Source organism: Pteronotus mesoamericanus, unplaced genomic scaffold (assembly GCF_021234165.1).
Source record: "Pteronotus mesoamericanus isolate MK-2021 breed Mesoamerican mustached bat unplaced genomic scaffold, CSHL_Meso_final contig_230, whole genome shotgun sequence".
Taxonomy (NCBI): domain Eukaryota; kingdom Metazoa; phylum Chordata; class Mammalia; order Chiroptera; family Mormoopidae; genus Pteronotus; species Pteronotus mesoamericanus.
Window position 1 is genome coordinate 1,527,902 of NW_026555096.1, and position 23,963 is coordinate 1,551,864.

Consider the following 23,963-nt stretch of genomic DNA (forward strand, 5'->3'; position numbering starts at 1 on the left):
GGCACAAGAACAGACCCATAGACCAGTGGAACAGAATAGAAAGCCCAGAAATAACCCCAGGTCTATATAGGCAACTAATATTTCACAAAGTGGGCAGAAGCATAAAGTGGAGTAATAATAGCCTCTTCAACAAATGATATTGGGAGAGCTGGACGGCTACATGCCAAAAATTCAAATTGGATCATCAACTGACACCATACACAAAAATAAACTCCAGATGGATAAAAGACTCAAATATAAGTCACAACACCATAAAAGTCCTAGAGGAGAACATTGGCAGGAAACTCTCCAATATCCCATGCAGCAATTTTTCTACCAATATGTCTCCTAAAGCAAGGGACATAAAGGAAAGAATAAACAAGTGGGACTTCATCAAACTAAGAAGCTTCTGCACAGCTAAAGAAAACATCAGCAAAATGAAAAGGGAGCCAACCATATGGGAAAATATATTTGCTAATGATACATCAGATAGAGGCTTGATCTCCAAAATATATAAAGAATTCACACGACTCCACTCCAAGAAGACAAAAGATCCAATCAGAAAATTGGCAAAGGACTTGGGCAGACGCCTTTCCAAGGAAGAGATAAAGAGGACCCAGAGACATTTGAGAGGATACTCAGCATCACTAGCCATCAAAGAAATGCAAATCAAAACCACCATGAGATCCCACCTCACACTGGTCAGAATGGCCATCATAAACAGATCAACAAACAACAGGTGCTGGCGAGGCTGTGGAGAAAAAGGAACCCTAGTACACTGTTGGTGTGAATGCAGACTGGTGCAGCCATTGTGGAAAGCAGTGTGGAATTTCCTCAAAAAGCTGAAAATGGAACTGCCTTTTGATCCAGTGATTCCCCTGCTAGGACTATACCCTAAGAATCCCAAAACACCAATTCAAAAGAACCTATGCATCCCATTGTTCACAGCAGCACAATTTACAATAGCCAAGTACTGGAAGCAGCCTCAATGCCCTTCAGTACATGATTGGATCAAAAAACTATGGTACATTTACACAATGGAATACTATGCAGTAGAAAGAACTACTACCCTTTGCAACAGCATGGATGGAACTAGAGAGGATTATGCTAAGCGAAATAAGCCAGGAGGCGAAAGACAAATACCATATGATCTCACCTATAAGCAGAACCTAACCAACAAAACAAAGATGCAAGGAAAATAAGAGCAGCCACACTGGATAAAAGAAAAAGAAAAGAAACCAACAGAGACAAGAGGGAAAGAGGGAGGGGTGGGTGGGGGAAAAGGAAAGGAATGGGCAAATCAAGGAATATATACCAAGGACTCATGGACAAAGCCATAGTGGGGAAAGATTGAGGGAGGGAGGAGAGGAGGGGAGAGTGTTCGGGGGAAGGTGGGGACAAATGTATTTGAAAAAATAAATTGATTAATTTTAAAAAAGAAAAAATTAAATAGAATTCTGCAATATATCGTCCAATTAAAAACTTACTTTCTCCTCAAAAATAAAAAATAAAAAAATTAAAAGCAGAAGCAGAAAAGAAGAATCTCACAAATAGTGGGAAGACAAAGAAACACCCCTCAATCAAAGAAAAAGGTGGAGTCCCCAGAAAGAGAAGTAAATGAAATAGAGGCAAGCAAACTATTAGATACTGAGTTCCAAAGAATTGTTCTAAGAAAGCTCAATGAGCTCAGTGAGTTCAGAGAGGGACAAAAAACTACAGGGAAACTATGAGGCACTTACTGTAAACTATATCAGCATGAAAAAGGAAATACAAAATATCAATAAGAGGAAAGAAGAAATGAATAATATAATTTCTGAAGTGACGAACACAGCAGAAGGAATCAAAAGCAGGCTAGATGAAGCTAAGGACCTAATCAGCGAGCTGGAGCATAAGGTAGAAAAAAGCTCCCAAAAAGAGCAATAAAATGAAAAAAAGGTTCAAGAAGAATGAAGAGTCATTTAGGGAAATGCAGGACAACCTGAAACATAATAATATCCCTATAATAGGGATACCAGAAGGAGAAGAAGGAGGAGTAAGGGATAGAGAAAAAGTAAGGATGGAAAACTTCCCTAATTGGAGGAGAGAAAAAGTCACACAAGTCCAGGAAGCACAGAGGGCCCCATTCAAGAGGAACCCAATGAGGCCCACTCCAAGACACATCATCATTAAAATGGCAAATATCAAAGACAAACAGAGAGTCCTAAAGGCAGCAACTGAGAAACAGTAATAACATAAAAGGGAGCCCCAATATGGCTAGCGTCTGACTTCTCAACGGAAACACTGCAAGCCAGAGGGAATGGCAAGGAATATTCCAATTCATGAAAAGCAAAGGCCTGCAACCAAGACTGCTCTACTTAGCAAGGCTCTCAATTAAAAGGGAAAGAGAAATAAGGAGTTTCTCAGACAAAAGAAGGCTAAAAGAATACACCTCCAGCATTGCAAGATATACTAGAGGGACTGCTTTAAGAAGAAGAAGAAAAAGAGCCTATGAATATCCAGTTCCTTTCACAGTCACCGATACTTGATATTACCAATATATTTAATACTTATTAATCTGATTGTGACAGTGATGTCATATTTTAATTGTTACTTTATGAAACTAAACCTGTTTTTGTATATTTCTTGCCTATTTCTATTATTTTTTAAAAAGGCTTTGAATGACATCTTGGTATTCCTTATTGATTTTTTCACTAAATGTTTGTTGAATTTTTTTCCCTATAAAAACCTATTAACTCTTTTTTAGATGTGTTGCAAATATTTTCTTATTCTATTACTTGTCCTTTAACTTTTTTATATGAATATTACTGTATAGTCTTACATGTTTAATACAGCCATATTGTCAATATTTTAATTTATAGCTTCTGGGTGTGAATATGTTACTTCAGTGTAAGAAAAATATTATTTTGTATTTTCTCTTAAAACACCTTTGATTTTTACATATTGATTTTTAACTCACTTGAATATTTTTTGTATAATGCATGAAATAGGGCTCTATACTTGTTTTATTTCGAGTAATAGTGGTCCAGGCACTTTATTTGTTGAATAAGCTTTATTTTCCCCAATGATTTGAAATATCAATTTAATCATATATTACACTGTTAGACAGATATATACATTTGTTTCTGGAATGCTCACTTTATTTCATTGATCTACTTTATTATTTCTGTGCTGGTGTCATGTTCACAAAATAAGAAACTTCTGCATGGCTAAAGAAAACATCGGCAAAATGAAAAGGGAACCAACTGTATGGGAAAATATATTTGCCAATGAAACCTCAGACAAGGGTTTTATTTCCAAAATATGTAAAGAACTCACACAACTCCACTCCAGGAAGATAAATAATCCAATTAAAAAATGGGCAAAGGACCTTAACAGACATTTCTCTAAGGACATACACAGGGCCCAAAGACATATAAAAGGATGCTCACCATCATGGGCTATCAAAGAAATGCAAAATAAAATGACAACGAGATGTGACTTCACACCAGTCAGGATGGCCATCATAAACAAATCAACAAACATCAAGTGCTGGCAAAGTTGTGGAGAAACAGGAACCCTAGTACACAGTGGGAATGCAGACTGCTGCAGCCACTGTGGAAAACAGTTTGGAATTTCCTCAAAAAGCTAAAAATGGAACTACTTTTTAACCCAGCAATTCCACTGCTGGGATTATACCCTAAGAATCCCAAAACACCAATTCACAAGAATCTATGCACCCCAATGTCCATAGTGGCACAATTAACAATAACCAAGTGCTGGAAGCAACATAAGTACCCATCAATAAATGAATGGATCAAAAAACTATGGTGTATTTACACAATGGAGTACTACTCAGTAGAAAAAAGAAAGAGCTACTACCTTTCAACAGCATGGATGGAACTGGAGAGCGTTATGCTAAGTGAAATAAGCCAGGGAATGAAGACAAATACTATATGATCCCACCTATAAGTGGAACTTAATCATTAAAACAAACAAGCAAGAAAAATATAACCAGCAACATTGAAAGAAAAAAAAAACTGACAGTAATGAAAGGGAAGGAGGGAGTTAATGGGGAAAAGGAGGGGGAGGGTCAAGTCAAGGAACATGTATGAAGGACCCATGGTCAAAGCCAAAGTGGGGAAGGATTGAGGGTGGGAGGTGGGTGTGGGTGGGGCAGTGGACTGTGGTAGCAGGAAAATGGAGACAAATTTATTTGAACAATGAAAAAGAAAGAATTAAAAAATCTGCAATCACAGAAACTCTAGAAGACAAAACAAAAAAGATGAAGATGTCAAATATCAAAATCTTAGAACTAGCTAGAAAAAAGAAATCAGGAGAATGATAAATATATCCCAAGGTGGTTCTTTAAATAAATCTGTAAGTTCTGAGCTTTTTAAATAATGGGAGGGGTGGGGCAAAAAGAGAGTATAAACTTATAAATTAAGAATAAAAAGAGAAAATAATCACAAAAATTAAATAATTTAAAAGAGATCAGTTGTGCAAATTAAATAAGTGGGAAGATTTTTAAAAATATGTTACTTCAACTAGGTCAAAGAGACATTGAAAAGCTTAAAAGGGGCAATAATGGAAAAAATTCAGACCCAAGAAGTTTCATAGGAAAATTATAATATGAAAACTATAGATTTAATATCTTCTTAAATATAAAGAGCCTTTTAAAAATAAAGCTAGCATAATACTGATATAAAAACCTGACCCTTGCCTTCATGTCTAAAGCAACTTCTTTATCCACATATGGTGGACCTGGATGGCCTTAACTGAAGGCTCTCCACGAAGCCTCTCTATGTCATGTCATCAGCGGGTAGACATGTCTTCTCTAAAACACATCTCATTGGAAGTGAGGCCCACTTGTCCTGGCAGAGGTGAGTTCTTTCAGGAGAGAAGCCCTTTTTTCCCCATTCACAGGGTCCCAAAACTCTTGACCTAAAGTAATTGCTCAGAAATGTTGTCTTTGACTGAATGTATAAATCTCTTGGTGAAGAAAGTCAAGTGATTAAGCAAATGGGAAATATGGTCAATTAATATTTGACAAAGGGAGCAGGACATAAAATACAGTAAAATTATCGTTTTCAATAAATGGTGTTGGGAGATCTGGACAGCTACAGGCAAAAAAAAAAAAAAAAAGAAGAAGAAGAAGAAGAAAAGAAACTAGACCAGCAACTTACACCATACACCAAAATAAACTCAAAATGGATAAAGTACTTATTTATAAATCATGACACCATAAAAGTCTTAGGGTAGAACATAGGCAGGATAATTTCAGATATCCTACACAGCAATATTTTCATCAATGTGTCCCCTAGGGCAAGGGATATAAAGCAAAGTATAGACAAATGGGACTACATCAAATTAAAGAGCTGCTGCATGGCTAAAGAAAACATCAGCAAATTAAAAAGGGAACTAACTGTATGAGAAGATATATTTACCAATGGTACCTTGGACAAGGGTTTGATCTCCAAAATATATAAAGAACTCACATGATTCCACTCCAGGAACACAACCAATCCAGTTAAAAAATGGGCAAAGGACTTGGACAGACACTTCTACAAAGAAGAGATACAGAGGACCCAGAGACATATGAAAGGGTACTCAACATCACTAGACATCAGAGAGATGCAAATTGAAACTACAATGAAATAGCACCTCACACTGGTCAGAATGGCCATCATAAGTAAATCAACAAACAAGTGCTGGCAAGGTTATGGAGAAAACAGACTCTAGTGCACTGTTGGTGGGAACGCAGATGGTGCAGCCACTGTGGAAAACAGTATGGAATTTCCTCAAAAAGCTAAAAATGGAACTGCTTTTTGACCCAGCAATTCCACTGCTGGGATTATACCCTAAGAATCCGAAAACATCAATTCACAAGAACCTATGCACCCCAATGTTTATAGCAGCACAATTTACAATAGTCAAGTGCTGGAAACAGCCTAAATGACCATCAGTAAATGAGTGGAACAAAAAACTGTGGTGCATTTATACAATGGAATACTATGTAGCAGAAAAAAAGAAGTAACTCCTTCTCTTCACAACAGCATGGATGGAACTGAGAGTATTATACTAAGTGAAATAATCCAGTTGGTGAAAGACAAATACCATATGATCTCACCTAGAAGTGGAACCTAATCAACAAAGCAAACAAATGAGCAAAAAGGAACCAGAGACATGGAAATAAAGAAAAAACTGACAGGGACCAGAGAGGAGCGGGGAGGTGTATAATGGGAAAGAAAGGAAACATGTACAAAGACCCATGGACGAGGACAATGGGGAGAGTATTGTCTTTGGAGGCGGGGGCTGGATGGGGCAGGGGAGAACAACAGGTGGGAGGGGGAAATGGGGACAATGTTAACTGAACAACAATTTTTAAAAAACAGTAGCAACTGCAGTAAGAAGAGTAAACTACAGATAAGAGATTTGGAAATTACATCAAATCATATCACTGAAACTTCAGCTTGAAACCCTGAGCAGAAAAGTCCTAAAATAACTTTTAAAGGCATTCTTTTTCCATTTTAAGTTATTTAAAATTTAAAGTGTATTTACTTCTGACTTTGCCATTTCTGGCAGTCTGAAATCATTAAAAAGGATACAAGAATTCAAACTTACATTAGGGGTCATATATTTTGACCCAGATTTAATGTTTTTCATCATTCAACAGATAAAATTTTATTAATGTGTTAGAGTGATTTTTTTTTCAATTTTTATACTATCTAGAATTATAGCTTCCTAGAGGCAGAGGGAATCTTTTGTATAAGGGACAGTCCCAACTGTACATGCAGATTAAATATTACACATATAAGTTGTAACCTAAACTTTCAAAATATGGAATTACAGAAGACAAAATGGAACCAAAGCATTAGCAACAATGAAAGAGAGAAAGGAGGGAGAGAGAGAGTGGGAGGGAGAAAGAGAGGAAGGAAGGAGGGAGGGAGGGAGAAAATCTAAGTCTGTTGGCAAGAGCAGATAAACTGCACTAGAAACATTTAGGCTGGCTTTCCCTTTTGTGCAACTAAGTTATTGCCAGGAACCTGCCTTGCCTCTTTTACCAAGGATTCTAAATAACACTTGCTAATTACCTGCATTACCTGGAAACTGCTGGGAAAAGTCAAGGTAACCCTTCCACACTTGTCTGACCCTTCTCATGGCATTGGGGAATGGAACTCACCTGGCTCATGGTGGCTTTCAGCAACTGCAGGAGCAGCAGGGCACCCTCAGTGCACAGTCCGGCCCGGAGGACTTCTTCGGTGTGGTGCTTCTGCAAGAGCCACTGCAGTGAGGCATCCAGGCTGTCCTGAAAGAGGAGGCTGGGGTTGCAGTGAATCCTGCACCTGGCAACATACTGGGATGGCTGCCTTTTCAGCCAGGATGTTGAGATTCCCCAAAGGACCCCATTTGGAAAGGCAGAACAGCACAGTAACAGCCTGGCTGGCTGGGCCATATGGGGAATTTCAGCCCCCATAAGGGCAATATAATCCTCCAGGAAGGCACTGGAGACCCCACTAACAACTTGGGTCGAGTTTAGTCCTTGTAGTCTGACATCACAAATACTGTCCCAATTAACTTTAATGAATCTTTGTGAATGGTATTATAGAAGACATGATAAATTCCTTTCAGAGAAACTTCAGACTGCAGTGGACAGAGCACTGGTTGACAAGCAAGATGATCTGACTTTGCCTCTTTAAAAGCTGGGTTTAAGCATGCTAGTCAGCCTCTTGGCAGTTTAATTTCCCTCTCTGTGAAATAAAAATTGCATTGTCTACTCCATAGGGTTGTTATAAATATCAAGTGAAATGAAATATGTAAAATATTTATCATGGGTCCTGGCACTCAGCAGATATATGGTTCCTAGGTACATTCTTAGAGAAATAAAAATACAGGATTTTGATGAACTCAGCCCAGCATACAGAACTTTATTTTGAAGTGGGATTTATAAAACTTCAATTATATATCGAGATTTAGATCTGTCAAATATAATGATGTGCAGCCCTGACCAGTGTGGCTCAGTGGGTTGTGTGTCATACTGCAAACCAAAGAGTAACCAGTTCAATTTCTGATCAAGGCACATGCCTGGGTTGCAGGCCAGGTCCCCAGTTAGGGGTGTGCTAGAAGTAACCAATTGCACATTGAAGTTTCTCTCCTTCCCTTTTTCCCCTCCCTTTCCCTCTCTCTAAGCATAAATAAATAAAATCTTTTTAACAACTACATAATGATATGCAAAAGAAGTGTACTTTTTAGCCCTCTATTTGCAAACTGTGACCCCCCAATTCAGTGCAATTTAACACAACTCAATTAAGACCAAAAAAACAGCTTAACAATAACCCACAGAAGGAGAAAATCAAGGAACATATAGCAAGGTCTCATGGACAAAACCAAAGGGGAAGAGCTGAGGGAGGGAAGGAGAGAGGGGGCAAGGGAAAGTGGTGGGGGGTTGGCAGAGACAAATGTATTTGAAAAAATAAAATTAAAATAAAATTAAAAAAAAAATAAAAAGCCTGAAAAAAAAAAGACCAAAAAAACAATTTTTGATTCAGCTATTTGTCAGGTGCCCAAGAAGGTAAGTAAAAGGTAGGTCTCTTCTTGAGGTGCTCATTACCTAAAGAGAAAGGCAAATATGTAAGTCTGTCTGTGCCACATAAGGCAAAGGTATGCTGAGGCACAAAGGAAGGATGGCTCCTTCTGTCCAGGGGGTCTGAGCAGGAAGTGGCATCTGAGGCAGCTGACGGTGAGAGAAAGAGATCATAAAGGGCACAGGGTGGCCAAGCACACCATGTGGAGGTGACTCAGGGAGATCACAGCATGAAGGGCAGGCAAGTGAACAGATAGTTAGTACCTACAACCTTCCGCAAAGTAACTTTGTCATAGGTAACAAGGACATAATACCCCACAAAATGTACAGAACCCCAGCCCCTCCCCAAGTGTATAACAATACTGGAATGAACACACATGAAGCAATTAAATATCAACTAAATATATGCTTGTGATAAGCACTATAAAGGACAATAAAAGGAACAAAGAGAGTATAATAGAGGAGCCCTAATTCAAGTGGGACCCTCTTCTCCTAGAGAAAGAGATCACAGCATGAAGGGCAGACAAGTGAAGAAGCTGGGCACAACTCAGCACATATAAGGTTTATATAAGAATATAGGGGAATTACTAAGGTGAAGGTCTAAGCTGAGGCTCTCAGTCTATGGTGACAGCTATTCACCTCCCCACACCACCCACCACCACCACAGACTTCTCTGCTGTGTTCAAAAGGAGAAAAATCTCTAAAAGTGGGACTGACAAAAATGGAGAGTTGCTAGGGAGGATGATGGAAGACAGTAGTGGAGGAAGTCAAGGGTGTTTGAAGAGCCACCCAAGGTGTGTGGACTGCTAGAGAAAGAAATGGGTCAGGACAATAGACACTAGAAGAAGTGGATCAGGGTAAGGTGGAGAGTCTTAGGGAACTGCTTCAGTGAAGTGGAATCAGAAGACTAAGTGTGGCACTCCATCGCTGGGGTATCCCCAGAACCTACCTTGGGCCCGCCCATCAGCTCTGTAAGTGGCATCTGCAGGAAGAAGGTGGACACAATGAGGTAGACTTCCGGAATATGAACATGGTGGGCCAGAAAGTCATTCAGAACACGGAATCCAGGAAGAAGGCAGGGGCTCTGGTCAGGTGTGGGAGCATGGCTCTTCAGGTTATCTATTGATGAGGAAGGGGCACGAAATCTGGTTAAGAACAACTGCAACTGATTCTGGCCAAGGTGAGGATTGGACACATGAGGGAATTCCCTGCCCCTCATTCATCCTATGGAAATTCTGGATAGAAATATATGTCATACACACATGAGCACAAGAAAATGCTCAACAATAATTCCTTTCCCTATTTCTGATATGCTCATTCATTTATTCAAAAACAGATATTTAGTACCTACAACCTTAGAGTTCACAAAGTAACTTTGTCTTAGGCAACAAGGACATAATGTCCTCACAAAATGTACAGAACTCCAGGCCTTCACCAAGTGTATAACAATACTGGAAGGAACACACATGAAGCAATTAAATACCAACTAAATATATGCTTGTGATAAGCACTATAAAGGACAGTAATAGGGGCAAAGAGAGTATAATAGAGGAGCCCTAATTCAAGCAGGACCCTCCTCTCCTAGAGAAAGTGGCGCTTGAACTGAGACCTTGAGGATGAATCCACATCAGTCAGGAGATACCTGCTGGTATTCTGGGTTGGGAGAAACATCCCAAGAACAGGGAAAGAGAAGTGGAGGGAAGGCCCCAGTATATGAAGAGAAGTGAGGTTCTTGAGGATCCTAAAAGGGAAATCAGAGAGGGTAGGGCTGATTGGGAACCAGGGGTCAAGGTGATACTACTGCCCAGGAGTCCTGAAGGTCCCAAACAGGGAGCAGGAGACAGGCAGGCCGCACCCCGCCTTGATGAGATGATGCCCAGCCCCCCGGAGATAGCTGCACACTCACCCATCATGATGTCCATGCCTTTGGAGCTGCATTCCACCCAGGATCCTGCGGACAGGCCGTCTTTGAAACGTGTGAGGAGGTTAGGGCTTGACAGAAAGTGCAGCAGCAGCTTCAGTCCCAGCACAATGGTGCTGGGGTGCAGGTGGCCTTGCAGGAGCAGCAGAAACCAGTCGGGCCCTAGGCTCAGGAACACCTCCTCCTTCGTCCTAGGGGGTCAGTAAATGCAATGAATTATCCTGTTCCATGAGCAAATGGCATATTCAGAAAATATGAATAATGACCAGCCTTGCTAGTCACCTACAAAAGGCAAACTAAGGTTAACATCCGGATATCACTTAAAAAAATACATATCACATTTTTAAAAGAATGGTGAACAAAATGCTAGCAAAGTTGCTGCAAAATAGATGAATTTGTCTATTAATGCCTGAAGTTTAAGTTGGCAGAAGGTTTTCAAAACAATTGGAAACTATGTATCAATTGCTATAAAACATGCAGGCCCCTTGATAGCCCTGCTCACTGATACTCACACTTCCACAGTGTCTGATAGCCATCCACCCAATTTCAACAACATAGCCATATAAAGCACATAACGATTATTTACCTCCTTTTTAAAATATACTGGTCAAAACTAATCTAAATGGAATAGACTAAAGTTTCTGCATCTTTATTGGTTTAGGAAAAAAAACATGATTTACTGTCATTTTCAAAAATAAACTTTAAAATGATGAGTCAGAGAATACAGACTTGCTAGAGGGAACTGGAGGACAGGGAGGTGGGCAGCCAGTTCTCAACAGGCAATGGCTCAAGGAAGAATCCAGCCTCCTGGAAGCCAGGGAAGGATGTGCCTGTCCTAGGCAGTGTTCTCGGTGTCAGCTGAAAACCTATGCATGGTGAGGGTGTAGCCACTGGACTAGGAATCAAGAGACTGTCAAGTCTTCTAGTCGTGCCTCTGAATTGACAGACTGGATGACTTTGTCAGAACGCTTGCTGTACTCTGCCCATTTTCTTTGATGATAGTGGTGTGGTGGTGATGGTGAAGATGATGACAGCAGTTAGCTTATAAAGTATTCATATTATCTTAGGCATCATGCTCCAAGCTAACCACATATTAACTTTCATCTATGGCAAGTACTCTTTTTATTCTCACATAGATGAGTAGAAGAGGGCATTCAGAGTTTGTTACCTCCCCTGGGGACAGAGCTGGGATTTGAACCCAGCTGTTCTAACATCTGAGCCCAGGTGCTTAAGCACTACACCACATTCTCTTTCAAAAATAATGAAAAGCAAAGGTTGAGACTAGCATATCTCCAAGTTTTCCAGTTTTACCATGTTTAGAGTCTAGCAAGGTGAAGACTTAAGGATTGGCAAATTTTTAAGCACTATTTGCAAAGCTGTTTTACAGAGGGGTAACCCCCACTCCTTCTCCAAACACACATAAACACTAAAATGTCAACTTGGCAAGAGCAAGGATCTGGACTGACTTGCTCAACACCACATTCTCACATCAAGGAACAGTGTCTGGCACATCACAGGTGTTCAACAAATAGCTGTTAACTAACTGATTCCAGGGTTGGATGTCAAGCAGACAGTCAGTGGGAGAGTTAATAGAATTTTATGATTACACATGGTTTTGAAAATTGATTGAAGGCAGGTTATTTCTTTTTCCAAATTGGGATAATAACTAAGCAACTAACTGTAAATAGCAGAAGAATTTGGCAAGTCTTTGCCTTAATAGATGTCATTTAAGCTAACTATTCCTCCCTTCTATTGTCTGCCAAGTAAAGGACATCAAAATCGGTAATTGTCACAACTGCCGAAACAATGACAATTATACTAGAGCTATGGTGACAAAAGGAGCTTATTGTAATTATACCAAATCTGTTTCCAGTTACTATGGCCATTAAACATTTTCATTGGAATATCTTGGGGCAAAGTCTGCTTTATTGTATGGAGAAAATATAATTTTCTTTCTGACTAGTACAGGAAACATACTGCAGAAAGCCAACTCTGAGATACTAAACTTTTCATTAGGAAAAGGTTTTAACACCACACCCTGTATGAGGCAGCCTCATGCCAAATCGTTCTTCCTGGAGCTACTTACTCAGAGGACAGATGAAGTTGGGAGGACGATATTACTCTGAGCAGCATCTCCAGCAACTGGTTTCTGAGCCAGATTGTCTTTCCAGATGTTTGGCTTCCAGCTACAAAAGAGAAAATTTAGATTTGAAAGTAAATGCTGTAAAGAGACATATTTTCTGCAGTAAGCAATCATATTCACCAAATGTTTATTTCACTGAGGACTTGGGGCATGGACGGGACTCCAAATTTTGTCGTTCAATTCTAGACTTCAATACAATGCTTTAAAAATTTTCAGGAAATATTCTTAAAGTTCTCTTTAACTAGAGATGTTTTCAATCTCCCGACCTTCAGAAAAATTTATCTTCCAATAGAATATTTTTTTAATTATCATAGGCTGCAGTATTTCTTGAGCATCCACTAACTGTTGGATATCATGTAAGACATTGGGGGTAGAGGGTGAAGACTATGGTTCTCAGTGTTGATTCCTGCTCTAAACTAGCATCTAGCCTAGGCTTTTGGCATATCGATGCTGCAATAAAAATAGAGTTTAAGTTATAGCAAGAGGTATATAGATCCAGTGTAAAAAGAAACTTTACTTCTGAATGTTATCATGGTATTGAAGAACATCTGAACACTGTCAGCAAAAGACGTTCTTACAAAAGTTTCAGAATGGAACCCATATAAGAAGGGTTGACTAAGTAAACTCACTGTTGGCCCATTATCCATTCATTCATTCCTTTGGTTAGCCAGTTATTTTACAACCAACTCAGGGTGCAGAGACCAAGTTGTAGAATTAGAACTGATGAAAGCAGCTTGAGAAAATGGAGTCAGATTCTCCTCTTTTAAAATTCTGGCCCAATTTCTTATTAAAGTCCTAATATCTCTGAGTCTCAGTTTCCTCATCTGTAAAATGGGAATGGTAATTTCTACTTTTAAGTCCCACTCTAAGGAGAAGAGAGAATTAATTTAGATTTAGTAACAGTGTCCAGGAGAATCTTCTGCAATAAGAATGTTCTATGTCTGCCCTGTTCATGTGGTGACCACTAGCCTCTTGTGGTTATCAAGCACTTGCAATGTGGCTAGTGAGACTGAGGAATGGAATTTTTAATTGCATTTCATTTCAATTAATTATAATAAAATGGCCTCATATGGTTTGAGGTTCCCATCTTGGACAGCACAGATCTGGAGGGCCCAGGAAAAAGCGGACAGTAACTGTTCTCTCACACTGACCCTAGCAGAGGGAATATGGAACATGACATAACTATTGTTCTGCCTGGTTAGGGAGAGAGACATTCAAAGAAACCAGTCACAAACCTTTGCATTAGAGTAAGCCCAAGGGCTTTAGAAGCCTAGAGGGGGTTACTTAATATGGCTTGGTGGGACTAGGAATGGCTAGTCTAGTGGGATATGGTAGGGAGCAGGAATAGGGGAGGGCAGATATTCCTGCAGAGGAAACAGCATGTGCAAAGCACGGACAGAGGGCAGTCCATTACACATTAGGACCTGCAAGGGCTTCAGAGTGCTGAAGTTGGGGCTCATCAGAGGAGCAAGAGTGGGAAGATTCAACCAGGAAGGCAGGTATGGAATGGGCATTGAAGGAGCCTACCTGCCAATCTATAGAAAACTGAATTTTATCCTGGAGGCCATTCCAGGTTGTAAAGAAAGAGTATATAGTTTAATTTGGTTTGTGACCTTAATCATAAAATTATGACCCCATAAGTCACTATCTGGAAAAATTTCTCAGGTGTGGATGCCTTCTCCTTCCTTTGTCTCAGCCTTTCCCTCTGGAAAATGTCCCACAATGTGTGGCTCTCAGGTATGCTGTTATGGTCATCCTTCTGCCTCAGGCTGCCTTCTGGGAAAGGTCTTCTTACCAGGCACAGATTGCCCTGGGACTCCATCCATGCAGATCTGCCTCTCATCCACCGATGAAGGCTTGAGAGTATACATGACAAACAGTGCAACCCTTAATGTAGAGAAAGAAGGACACATTCAACATGGGGCTTAGTCATGTCTGCTGAACACATATTAAGGTTTTCTATATAGAGCCTCTGAAATGCTGCTCCAAGGAAGGGTTCAAAGGGAATCACTTCATTCTGATCTTTTCAGAGACTTCTAATCTGCCAGGATTCATCAGAGCAGTTAGCTCTGGCTCTGCCAGGTCACTAGAACAGATGATGATGATGATGGACAAGGTTAAATGTCACACCAGCTGGGACTGCTCTTTGGGAAGTCTGCAAAAGGCAGACATGTTGGGTAATAGCTGTGCTGATGGCTGTGCTCATGGAAAGCCTTAAATTCTTGGCACAATAGGTGTGTCTGAGCACCAGGGAGCAGTGAACACACAGCCTTGCTGGGGAGTCTCACACATTTACCCCTTTCTTCAACTCTTGGCCCTGATCAGAAATCTTCTAGAAGGTTCCAAAGAATAGAACCTGACACTGCATTGAAGGGTAGCAATGCTGGTTTAAGTGTGGTCAGGAGAGAGCTGGGGCCTAAATTCCCTCATGAAACAGTCCAAGGCTCTGCCCTTTCCCCTGGGAAGTGTGGTACCTGAGCAAGTCCTGTATACTGAAGTGGCCCCTCAGCTGACAGTCCAGGATGGCAGTGATGGTTGGGATCTTGGAGGGGGCAAGGCCTGGATCATTGAAGAGGAAGATGAGCTTGGGTATAAGCTGGGCCTGGTGAGCAACTTCAGCATTCCGGGGTCCTTCCCTGGTGAGCCCAGGAGAGAAGCAGTAAAAGCTTTTACTGGAATGAACCAAATTTGCTGTATTTCTGCTAAAAAGGTTTTCCAGGCTGGGCTTGTTCTATGGCCCTCTAACTCCAATGTTCACTTGGCAACTAATCAAAATGCTGTCAGACACCCATTGAATAAGTGTCTGCCAAGTGCCAGAGCCACTTGGGATGAGGCTCCTGTACCTTTCCACACACCCCCCACCGAAAATGCCTTCAAAGACAACCCCCAATTATTGATGTTTAAATTCCAAACCTCAGGGAAAACTAATGGTGGTCTCAGAAAACTCAGAACAAGACAGCAGACTTGAGAGTGACCGTGAGCACTTTGCAACAGGCAGGGGCATGGGGCCCTGGCGAGCCTGTCTGGTGTGCACTCTTCCTGCAGCCCCAAACCACAAAGTGGATGAACACGCCGCTGAGAGTCAAAGGGGAACCAGACAGAATTCAAGCATCCACATTCCCCTCCTTGGGCTAATCACAATGCAATTTCCAGTAAATTCTACTCCCCCCACCCAAGAAAGCAGCTACCAGAGTAAATACCCACCTCTTTGAAAATAACAAGTACAGAGAAAAAGTAGAAAATGGGAAAGACAAAGAGGTGGAGGGTGAATTTGGGTAAATTCCTCCTTCTTGAACTGTCATTTACTTCTAACATGTTAATCTGCCAGGTTCCACATCCCTGGTACACAAAAAGCATAGCAGCCCAGTTCTGTTTTTCTGTATTTCTTCTCCCCAGGGCTGTGTCTTATTCTTCTCTGAACTTGCAGCGCCAAGGAGCCATGTGCAATGGAATATTCATATATTTGCTTCCCTGCCTCTCTTCTCCCTTATTCTGATCACAGCCCTTGGTTTTCTTTGGGAAACACCTTTCTAACTCCCCTCCACCTACCCCAGAGATGAAGTCATGCTCCAAGCTGGGCTGAGTAACCCAAGGTGGCCCCATGAAACTTCATCCTATTGCTAGGACAATGGAGCAAAAAGTAGCCCTCTCTGGGACTGTGCTGAACAGAGGATATGCTCTGAGGAGCCAGCAGCCAACTTCCCACAAAAGGCCTTCTGAAATTACACCAGCAAGGAAGAAAGCTATTACAAAATCAGTGACAGATCTCAGATAAAGTGCTCTGAGTGCCACGCAGCCATAGCTGAAGATCTGCCCCATTCAATTGTATATGCGATAAATTTCCTCTTTCTCCACTTCCTTTCTCTCCCCCTTCCTTTCCTCTTTCTTTCTTCTAAGTTATTTGGAGTATAGTTCTGCCACTTGCAACCAAAAGAGCCCTGACTAATTCAGAAAGTTACATGAGAGGTCATTTAGAGGGACAGTGGGTCAGGAGGCATATGTATTCTCTTTTACTGAGCCCTGAGATGGTGCTAGTTGCCAGGGCTAGAAAATTGCCTTGCGAGGCCCCAAAACAGCAGGACAGACATGCCCCACATATGTGAGCTACTGGGAAGGGTGCTGCTATAGGTTGAATGTTTGTGACATTCCTTGCATAGAAACCTAACCCTTAGTGGTGAGGTTTTGGGAGTGCCATGATGCCCCACGAATGGGATTAGCACTGTCAAAAAGGAGGCACCAGAGAGCTCCCATGCCTGTTTTACCAGGTTGAAGTTACAGTGAGAAGATAGACATATATGAACCAGGAAGTGCAGTCCTCACCAGACACTGAATCTATCGGCCTCCAGAACTATGAGAAATAAAGTTTTGTTGTTTATAAGCCACCCTGTCCATGATATTTTTGTTATAGAAGCCTGGATAGTCTAAGACAGATATGCTGCCATCAGGGGACTCAGTGCTCTGGGAGTGGGCAAGGGCCACAGTTACTCAGCCACTGGCCATCTTGCCCTCTTAGTCCCTTTTCTTGGCATGAAGTCTTTGGCTTTAAGGTCTAGGCTGCCAAAGCCCAGCCTACCTTGGTGATTGAAGGATTTCCACAAGATGGGAAAAGAGGGAGAGCTCCAGATTGTCCACAGCATTCATCCAGAGCTAGAAGACAGAAAACACACAATGAAACCAAGGCATGTGTGGGGGGAAAAAAAAGTGTTTCCAGGCAGTCTGAATAGATAGGGTGCTAGACATAGTCTCCTTTGGCTTGGAGTCACTAACATAATTTTCCACCTCTGGAATCCAACCAAATCTCTTGTTGACAGAACGTAAAGGGCTCCAGCTCTGGGGGACAGCTCAAATATCATTATTCTCCTCTTCTCTGTTGCTACTTGGCACTTCACTATGAGTCTAGATTCCAACCAAGGACACCTGTGCTAACCAGTGTCTGCCCCGCCCTGGGCCCTGCAGCCCATGTGTCCACATACCCAAACTTATCTCATCCTGCAAGGCAAGTGCGAGTGTTCCCACTTTAGAGATGAGAAAATAGAGGCTGAGACAGAGCAGCTGAGTGACAAGTCCCACTCACCACCAGCAAGTGGTAGGACTGGAATTAGGAGCTGGGTATCACCTTTCTGGTTTTATGCTATAGCAACTATACACCCAGTTTGTGCATGCAACACTTTCTTCATAAAAACAGCAGCACAACCTGTATTCCCTTCTCTTGTGCAACATAACTATGGCTGACACAGATGTGAAATGCACTGAGATTTCCAGAGTGAAGATTATCATTCAGGTTGTTTTCATTCATAGTAAACAAAATGCAGCTGCTAACTATCCTCTAGGACCTAGTTGATGGTGAGCCTTCATGTCTCATTTCTACATCCCTTTAGAGATCTCAATTATTTCTTATCTCTAAATACTAAAGACTTCCTAAGGCCCCAAATGTAGAAGATTCAGCTGTACAGTTATAATAAGGCATTCATCTAACACCAAAAAAGAGCTCACACTTTGCAATTATACCATTTGGGGGTGGTAAGAAGTACCATGCAAAGTCCTAAAATAATATCTGCATTTAGTAGATGAGAAGATTGAGGCTCAGAGACACTAGTAACTTACCCGGCAACCATTTATTAATAGGCACATTTATCAAAGCCTGGTCTGTCAAACCATGGAGCCCATCTTCTTGCCCCCTTGCTGTGTTCCCCAACAGGCCATCTGTAGAGTATGACCCATAGGATCAATAACCAACCTTATTTGAATGAAGCAGGCAGCCATGGCTATGCTCTTAGGAGAGAAAGCAGAAGAGTCCCAGTTTACCCAAGTTTATCAGAAGGCCCAAGAAAGCAAACCAGGGCCTAGTATCACACCTACCTTACAGTGGGCACTTAATAAGAACCTATTTTTTTTAAGAATGAATGCAAAGAAAATCATGGTGAAGTAAGTTTGCTGCTCTAAGCCAGAAATAGGCTGACAGATTTCCAGCCCCTGTAAGCACAGTCCCTGCTCAAAGCACACAGAGGTAAAGCAACAGCCATGGGAGAGTTGGTGTGGTTGACATGGCTCCAGTGGGGGAGGAGTGGCAGCCATGGTACCTCAAGGTACCCATCAGTAGGATGCCAAGAGCCCTGCATACTTGTCATATTCATTCACAAAGGCAGTCATGGAACACATGACACATCAGGCTCTGTTTTGGGAGCTGAGAGATAGAAAGACAGGAACCTACCAATCTAGTATGCTGCTGGGCCCCTTCCCCTCCCCACCACAGCACAGCCTTGATTTCCTTTCTAGAGCATTAGAACGCTAAGACATTGCCACAGCACATCTGATGCTGCTGGCTCTTTTCGAAATTACTTTAAATGATACCAAGAATCTAAATGATGGGAAACGGAGATAATTGAATCTTTTGCTTGTTTTCCTGTCATATCACCCATATACTAAGGACTTCATTGAGATGTTTGATGTATTTAAGTATCAAATAAGTAATGTTTCAAACTGTGCCCTCATTCCACCCCTGAGATCACCTCACAGGCCAGAATGAGCCATCCTGTCCCTTCTTCAAAGAACCAAAAGCCTAAGACTTAACTGCTCTCAACTTCATGAGTCCCCTCAGCTGTCGGTCCCTAACATCAAGGATCCCACCCTTTCTCTTGTAACCCCTTTGCTTCTCTCCAAACCCTCTTCCTTCTTTAAGACTTGTGCCATCAATAGTTGTTTTTCCCGTTGGTATTTTAATCACCCCTTTCTCACTGCTTCCTCCTTCTCAGCCTACAACCAGACCCGGTTCCAATCTCAAGTCCTGAAACTCCTCCCCTCTATTTTCTTTTCTCTTCTTCAAAATACTGTCTAATTCCATCCTCCTCCCCACTCTTCACCTGACTTCTGAACCTATTATTTCCTTTTCCTCAGGCCTGTCAGTGACCTTCAAATGCAATGTACACATCTCTGGCCTCATTTTACTTGATGTAGGCAGATATTTGGGAAACTCGTTTTTGATATTTTCTCCATGTAATCTCAAAATTTTATTTTACTTGACTTCATTTTGTTTTACTTGGTTTTCTTGGCTTTGTTTTTTATTGGTCACTTGTTTTCTTAACCTCAGCTTTAAAGGCACTGGCTCACCTGAGGAAAGTTTACTCAGGGAGGGTGGTGCCTATTGCCATTTCAGGAGTGGGCAGTGGGAGCCCCAGGGGTTCCTCCATGGGTCATTTCTGGGCCAGGTTGGTGGCAGGGACACCATGCTGCCTGAGCATGAATGCATGGACACAGCATTTTGGACAGGGCATGCTGTCTGCTGTAGCAAAGCCACTTGTGCACGTCTCCTTTCCTGTTGTGCACAGGGAGTCTATCTATCAGGCCCTGTTGGCTTCCCTCACAATCCTAAATTTATCTTCAGATCTAGGGCCAGTATAGCTCCTCTATAGACAACTGGTCCTAGACTTTCCTTGTGGATATTGTTTGTAAGATTTTAAACCTGTGATTACATTTATTTGATGGTTACAGGACTATTTGAGTTTTTTTATTTCCTTTTGAGCGAGTTTTGGGAACTTATTTTCTTCCAGATCATTCAAATGAGCTAAATGTTCACATTTATTGGCACAAGGGTACTGATCCTACTTTCTTGTTACCCTTCAAATTGCTCATTCCTCCAAGGTGATTATTTCCTTTTCCTTCCTAAAACTATTGAGTGCTTCCTGTCTTCTTTCCTTTTTTTTAAGATTTTATTTCTTTATTTTTAGAGAGAGAGGAAGGGAGGGAAAAAGAGGGGGAGAGAAACATCAGTGTGTGGTTGCTTCTCACACACCCCCAACTGGGGACCTGGCCCATAACCAGGCATATGTCCTGACTCAGAATCAAACCTGTGATCCTTTGGTTCACAGGCCAGCATTCAATCCACTGAGCCACACCAGACAGAGGTTCTAGTTACTGGCTTCAGTGATCCTTTCTATGTTTGTTTTTTTTTTTTTTCTGTTTAAATAATTGATGTTCTCATCTTTATTTTTCCTTCTTTCTTGGAATTCTGTTTTTGTTTGTTTGGGGTTTTTGTATTTTTCTTTTTGTTTTGTTTTGTTTTTTGCTTGCTTTTCAGTTGTTCTACTTCTTGATAGAAAGCCTCTGTTCATTAATTTACAATGTTCTTTTCTAATATGCACATTGATGACTATAAATTTTCTTCTATCTCCAGCTTCCAGCAGTGCCCCCACAGGGTTTTGATACATAGTATTTTCCTTGTTATTCAGTTCCATACAAATAAATTCTAATTTGAATTATGATCTTCATTGATCCTCTTTATCTTACTGTTTTTGTGGCAAATTCAGGTTTCAAAATCATCCACCTGGGTTTCTGTACCAATCTAATGACCCATCTCCCTGCCTGGGGTTCTTCCCACCTGAGTGATAGACCTAACATTAAATTTTGATTCTCTAAATAACATCCATAGGTATCTGCAGTTTACCAAACTTATCAACAATCTCTAATTTGTTATATTTATGAAATAAGCTAGGGAGTGAAAGACAAATACCATATGATCTCACCTAAAGTGGAACCTAATCAACAAAATAAACAAGGGAGCAAAATAGAACCAGAGACATGGAAATAAAAAAACAAACCAACAGTGACCAGAGGAGATGGGAGACGGGCATAACAAGGGAAAGATGGGGAAGTGACAAATCAAGGAATATGCATTAAGGACCCATGGACAATGATAATGTAGGGGAGGATTGAATGTGGGGGGTGGGGCATAGACAGAACAGGGGAGAACAATGGGGGAAAAATGGGGACAACTATGATTGAACAATAAACAAATTTTAATAAAAGCCTTTATCCTAGTAATTCTAAGGAACTTTTAAGTAGGGGGAATGTGTACACGAAAGTATTATGTATAACAGCATTCAATCATAACAATATATAGAAATGGTCTAAGAATTTGACAATAGGGGAATGATGAAGAAACCAGACACAACACAGATTATATTGTAACCTCAGGAAAATGCTTGTAAAAGTTTGTAATATAATTTTTAAAGTTTATGTTATGTGGAAAAAGGTAGGATTAATAATATCTACACTAAGATTATGACTATGATAAAAATATAATAGTATGCATAGAGAGTTTAACAAAAGATGCATCCAAGGTTGACAACAGTTGTCTAGGTCTCAGAAATAGGAGTTTCCTCCCACACACACTTTTCTCTAACTTAAAGTATTCTGTAATAAGCATACTTGATTTTTAACTTAGAAAACAGTTTTTAAAATACTTCCATGGACTCCAGCATATTCTCATATATTGATTAAAATGCACGTCCTGCAGCTTAGCATCTTCAGCCTGTCTTTTCTCTCTCCCACTCTAGCCTCATGTCTATTTGCAACAACTCCCTGACAGGTGCTGTTCAAGCCATTTGCTCTCAGTCCCCCTGGCTGCTTTCATCCCTGCATGTGTGCAAATAACATACACGGTGCCTGGAATGTCCCCCACTGCATGCACTCTGCCAGACTCAGCCCCAGAGTCCCCAATCTGTAAAGCTGACTGAGTGTTCTCCCACTCCCACCTTCCGGGCCTCCTTCACATCCAGCACATTGCATGTCACCTTTGTTGTGTCCCAAGCCCAGGTGACTGTATGGAGGTGCTGCATCCTGGTTATCACCATGACTCCAGCATACCTCCATGCCTGACCCCAGTATGTACTCAGTAAATGATGCTTCCTAAATGGATCATGGATCTATCCACCCAAAGTTTTGTGCAAAACTCCTCTCTGAGCCTCAGGCATGCCCTAATCATTTCTCAGTCATTCTTTAAAGGAGTGCTTGTGAAGAGTGAGACATCTCTTCAAAGGAATATATATATATATATAAAACTCCTCACCTGAAGATAGGTCTTATTTTTTTATTGATTTTAGAAAGAGGAAGGGAGAAAGAGAGAAACATAGATTGCTTGCCTCCTGTGCACATGCAACTGGGGATCAAATCTGCAGCCCTTTGGTGTAAGGGATTACTCTCCAACCAACTGAGCCACCTGGCCAGGGAAGCATATTTTTTTTAACATATATATTGTCCTACAGTTCTAAAATTGTTTCCCAGATACTGTCTGGTTTGACATGCGCACCAGCCTGTTAAGGAAGATGATGGTTTTTATTTCATACTTGAGAAAACTGTAACTCAGAGAAGTCAAGAGACTTTCCAAGGCCACACAGCCCATTGGTATTAGGATTTCATTATAAACCAGGCCATCTATGCTCCAAAGTCTTTGAGGCTTTCCCTCTTATAACTATCATAACTATTTAAGAAGCCAACCCGCTGGGTTTAGAGGAAGCTCCAGACTTTCTTTTAACCATCTTACATTTTTATAGGGCTTAAATCCCATCTCCAGTTTACCTCAAAATCACAGATAACATGCTGAAAGACACCAACGTTGGTGACAGCAGATGACCCAAAGCCCAGTTCTGCGGTGCCAGCAATGGAGAGGATCAGCTGAAAAACTCGATGGTTTAGGAGAGAGGTCTTCTTCCTCAGGAGGAATGCCAGTATCTGGAAAGGTTAAAACATGAAGCAGTCTCCACATGAGTGCACTATCAGGACTCTGACCCTCACCTTCTCATCCCATTGTCTTTGGTCATCCCAGTCTGAGCTCCTCAGCTCTCCAGGCTACCTCCTTGTTCCTGTGGGCTCAGAAGAATAAACATACACCAGCTCCTGTGGCTACTTCCCCACCAGTGTCCACCATTCTGTACTTGTGTGACTTGACCTCTCAATAGGGGCCTATGCTCCTTCCTGAATCTCTTCCTCTGTGTTCCAGAATGTCTGTCTGTATGTCTGTCTCTCTCTCTTTCTTTTGATCTCTCTCTCTCTCTCTCTCTCTCATTTTTCTTCCTCATTTCTCAGTGTTCCTTCTCATGTACCCTACTGGATCCTACATCCATAGCCATCCCATAAGTGCTGCTATATCACCAGAAAGGCGCCAATGACCCATAAATCCAGTTATGCCCAATATCACTCCAGCTGCAGACACCAGGTGTGCCATTCTGCTGTGCAGACCCTGGGAAACCAGCACCATGCAGGCGTCCATACAGGAGGGAGGCTCTGGAATCCCAGAAGCTCAGACCCACCTCAGAGACTAATAAGGTGGATCATTCTGGGCCTCATATTTCTGTTGGCCTCAGTCACAAAAGTCAGGCTATGTAGCCATCTGTTAGTAACTGCGTTCTCATCCATCCCATCTGGATTCTCAGCTCAGCTTTCCCACAGCTCAGTTCCCTCTGTGCATGGGTGTGACACCGCCCACCCTTCTCCTCATCCTCTCAGGCACATTCTTTCAATGTTCCATTGGTAAGTCCTGCTTGTTGTCATGGACTGAATGTTTGCATCCTCCCAAACCCTCCAGT

General features: G+C 41.4%; 1 protein-coding gene across 1 annotated transcript in view; it reads right to left on the reverse strand.

Annotated features, from left to right (window-relative positions):
- The window catches only part of WDFY4 (WDFY family member 4), a 328,638-nt gene that overhangs the window by 179,329 nt on the left and 125,346 nt on the right, over positions 1-23,963 (reverse strand). Inside the window, exons 24-31 of the mRNA XM_054572378.1 lie at positions 22,957-23,109; positions 17,177-17,250; positions 15,078-15,239; positions 14,399-14,490; positions 12,547-12,646; positions 10,446-10,651; positions 9,489-9,658; positions 7,139-7,264 (exon numbers count right to left, since the gene is read on the reverse strand). Of these exons, the coding sequence (XP_054428353.1) occupies positions 7,139-7,264; positions 9,489-9,658; positions 10,446-10,651; positions 12,547-12,646; positions 14,399-14,490; positions 15,078-15,239; positions 17,177-17,250; positions 22,957-23,109 (1,083 nt within the window). The remainder of the gene's footprint in view (positions 1-7,138; positions 7,265-9,488; positions 9,659-10,445; positions 10,652-12,546; positions 12,647-14,398; positions 14,491-15,077; positions 15,240-17,176; positions 17,251-22,956; positions 23,110-23,963) is intronic.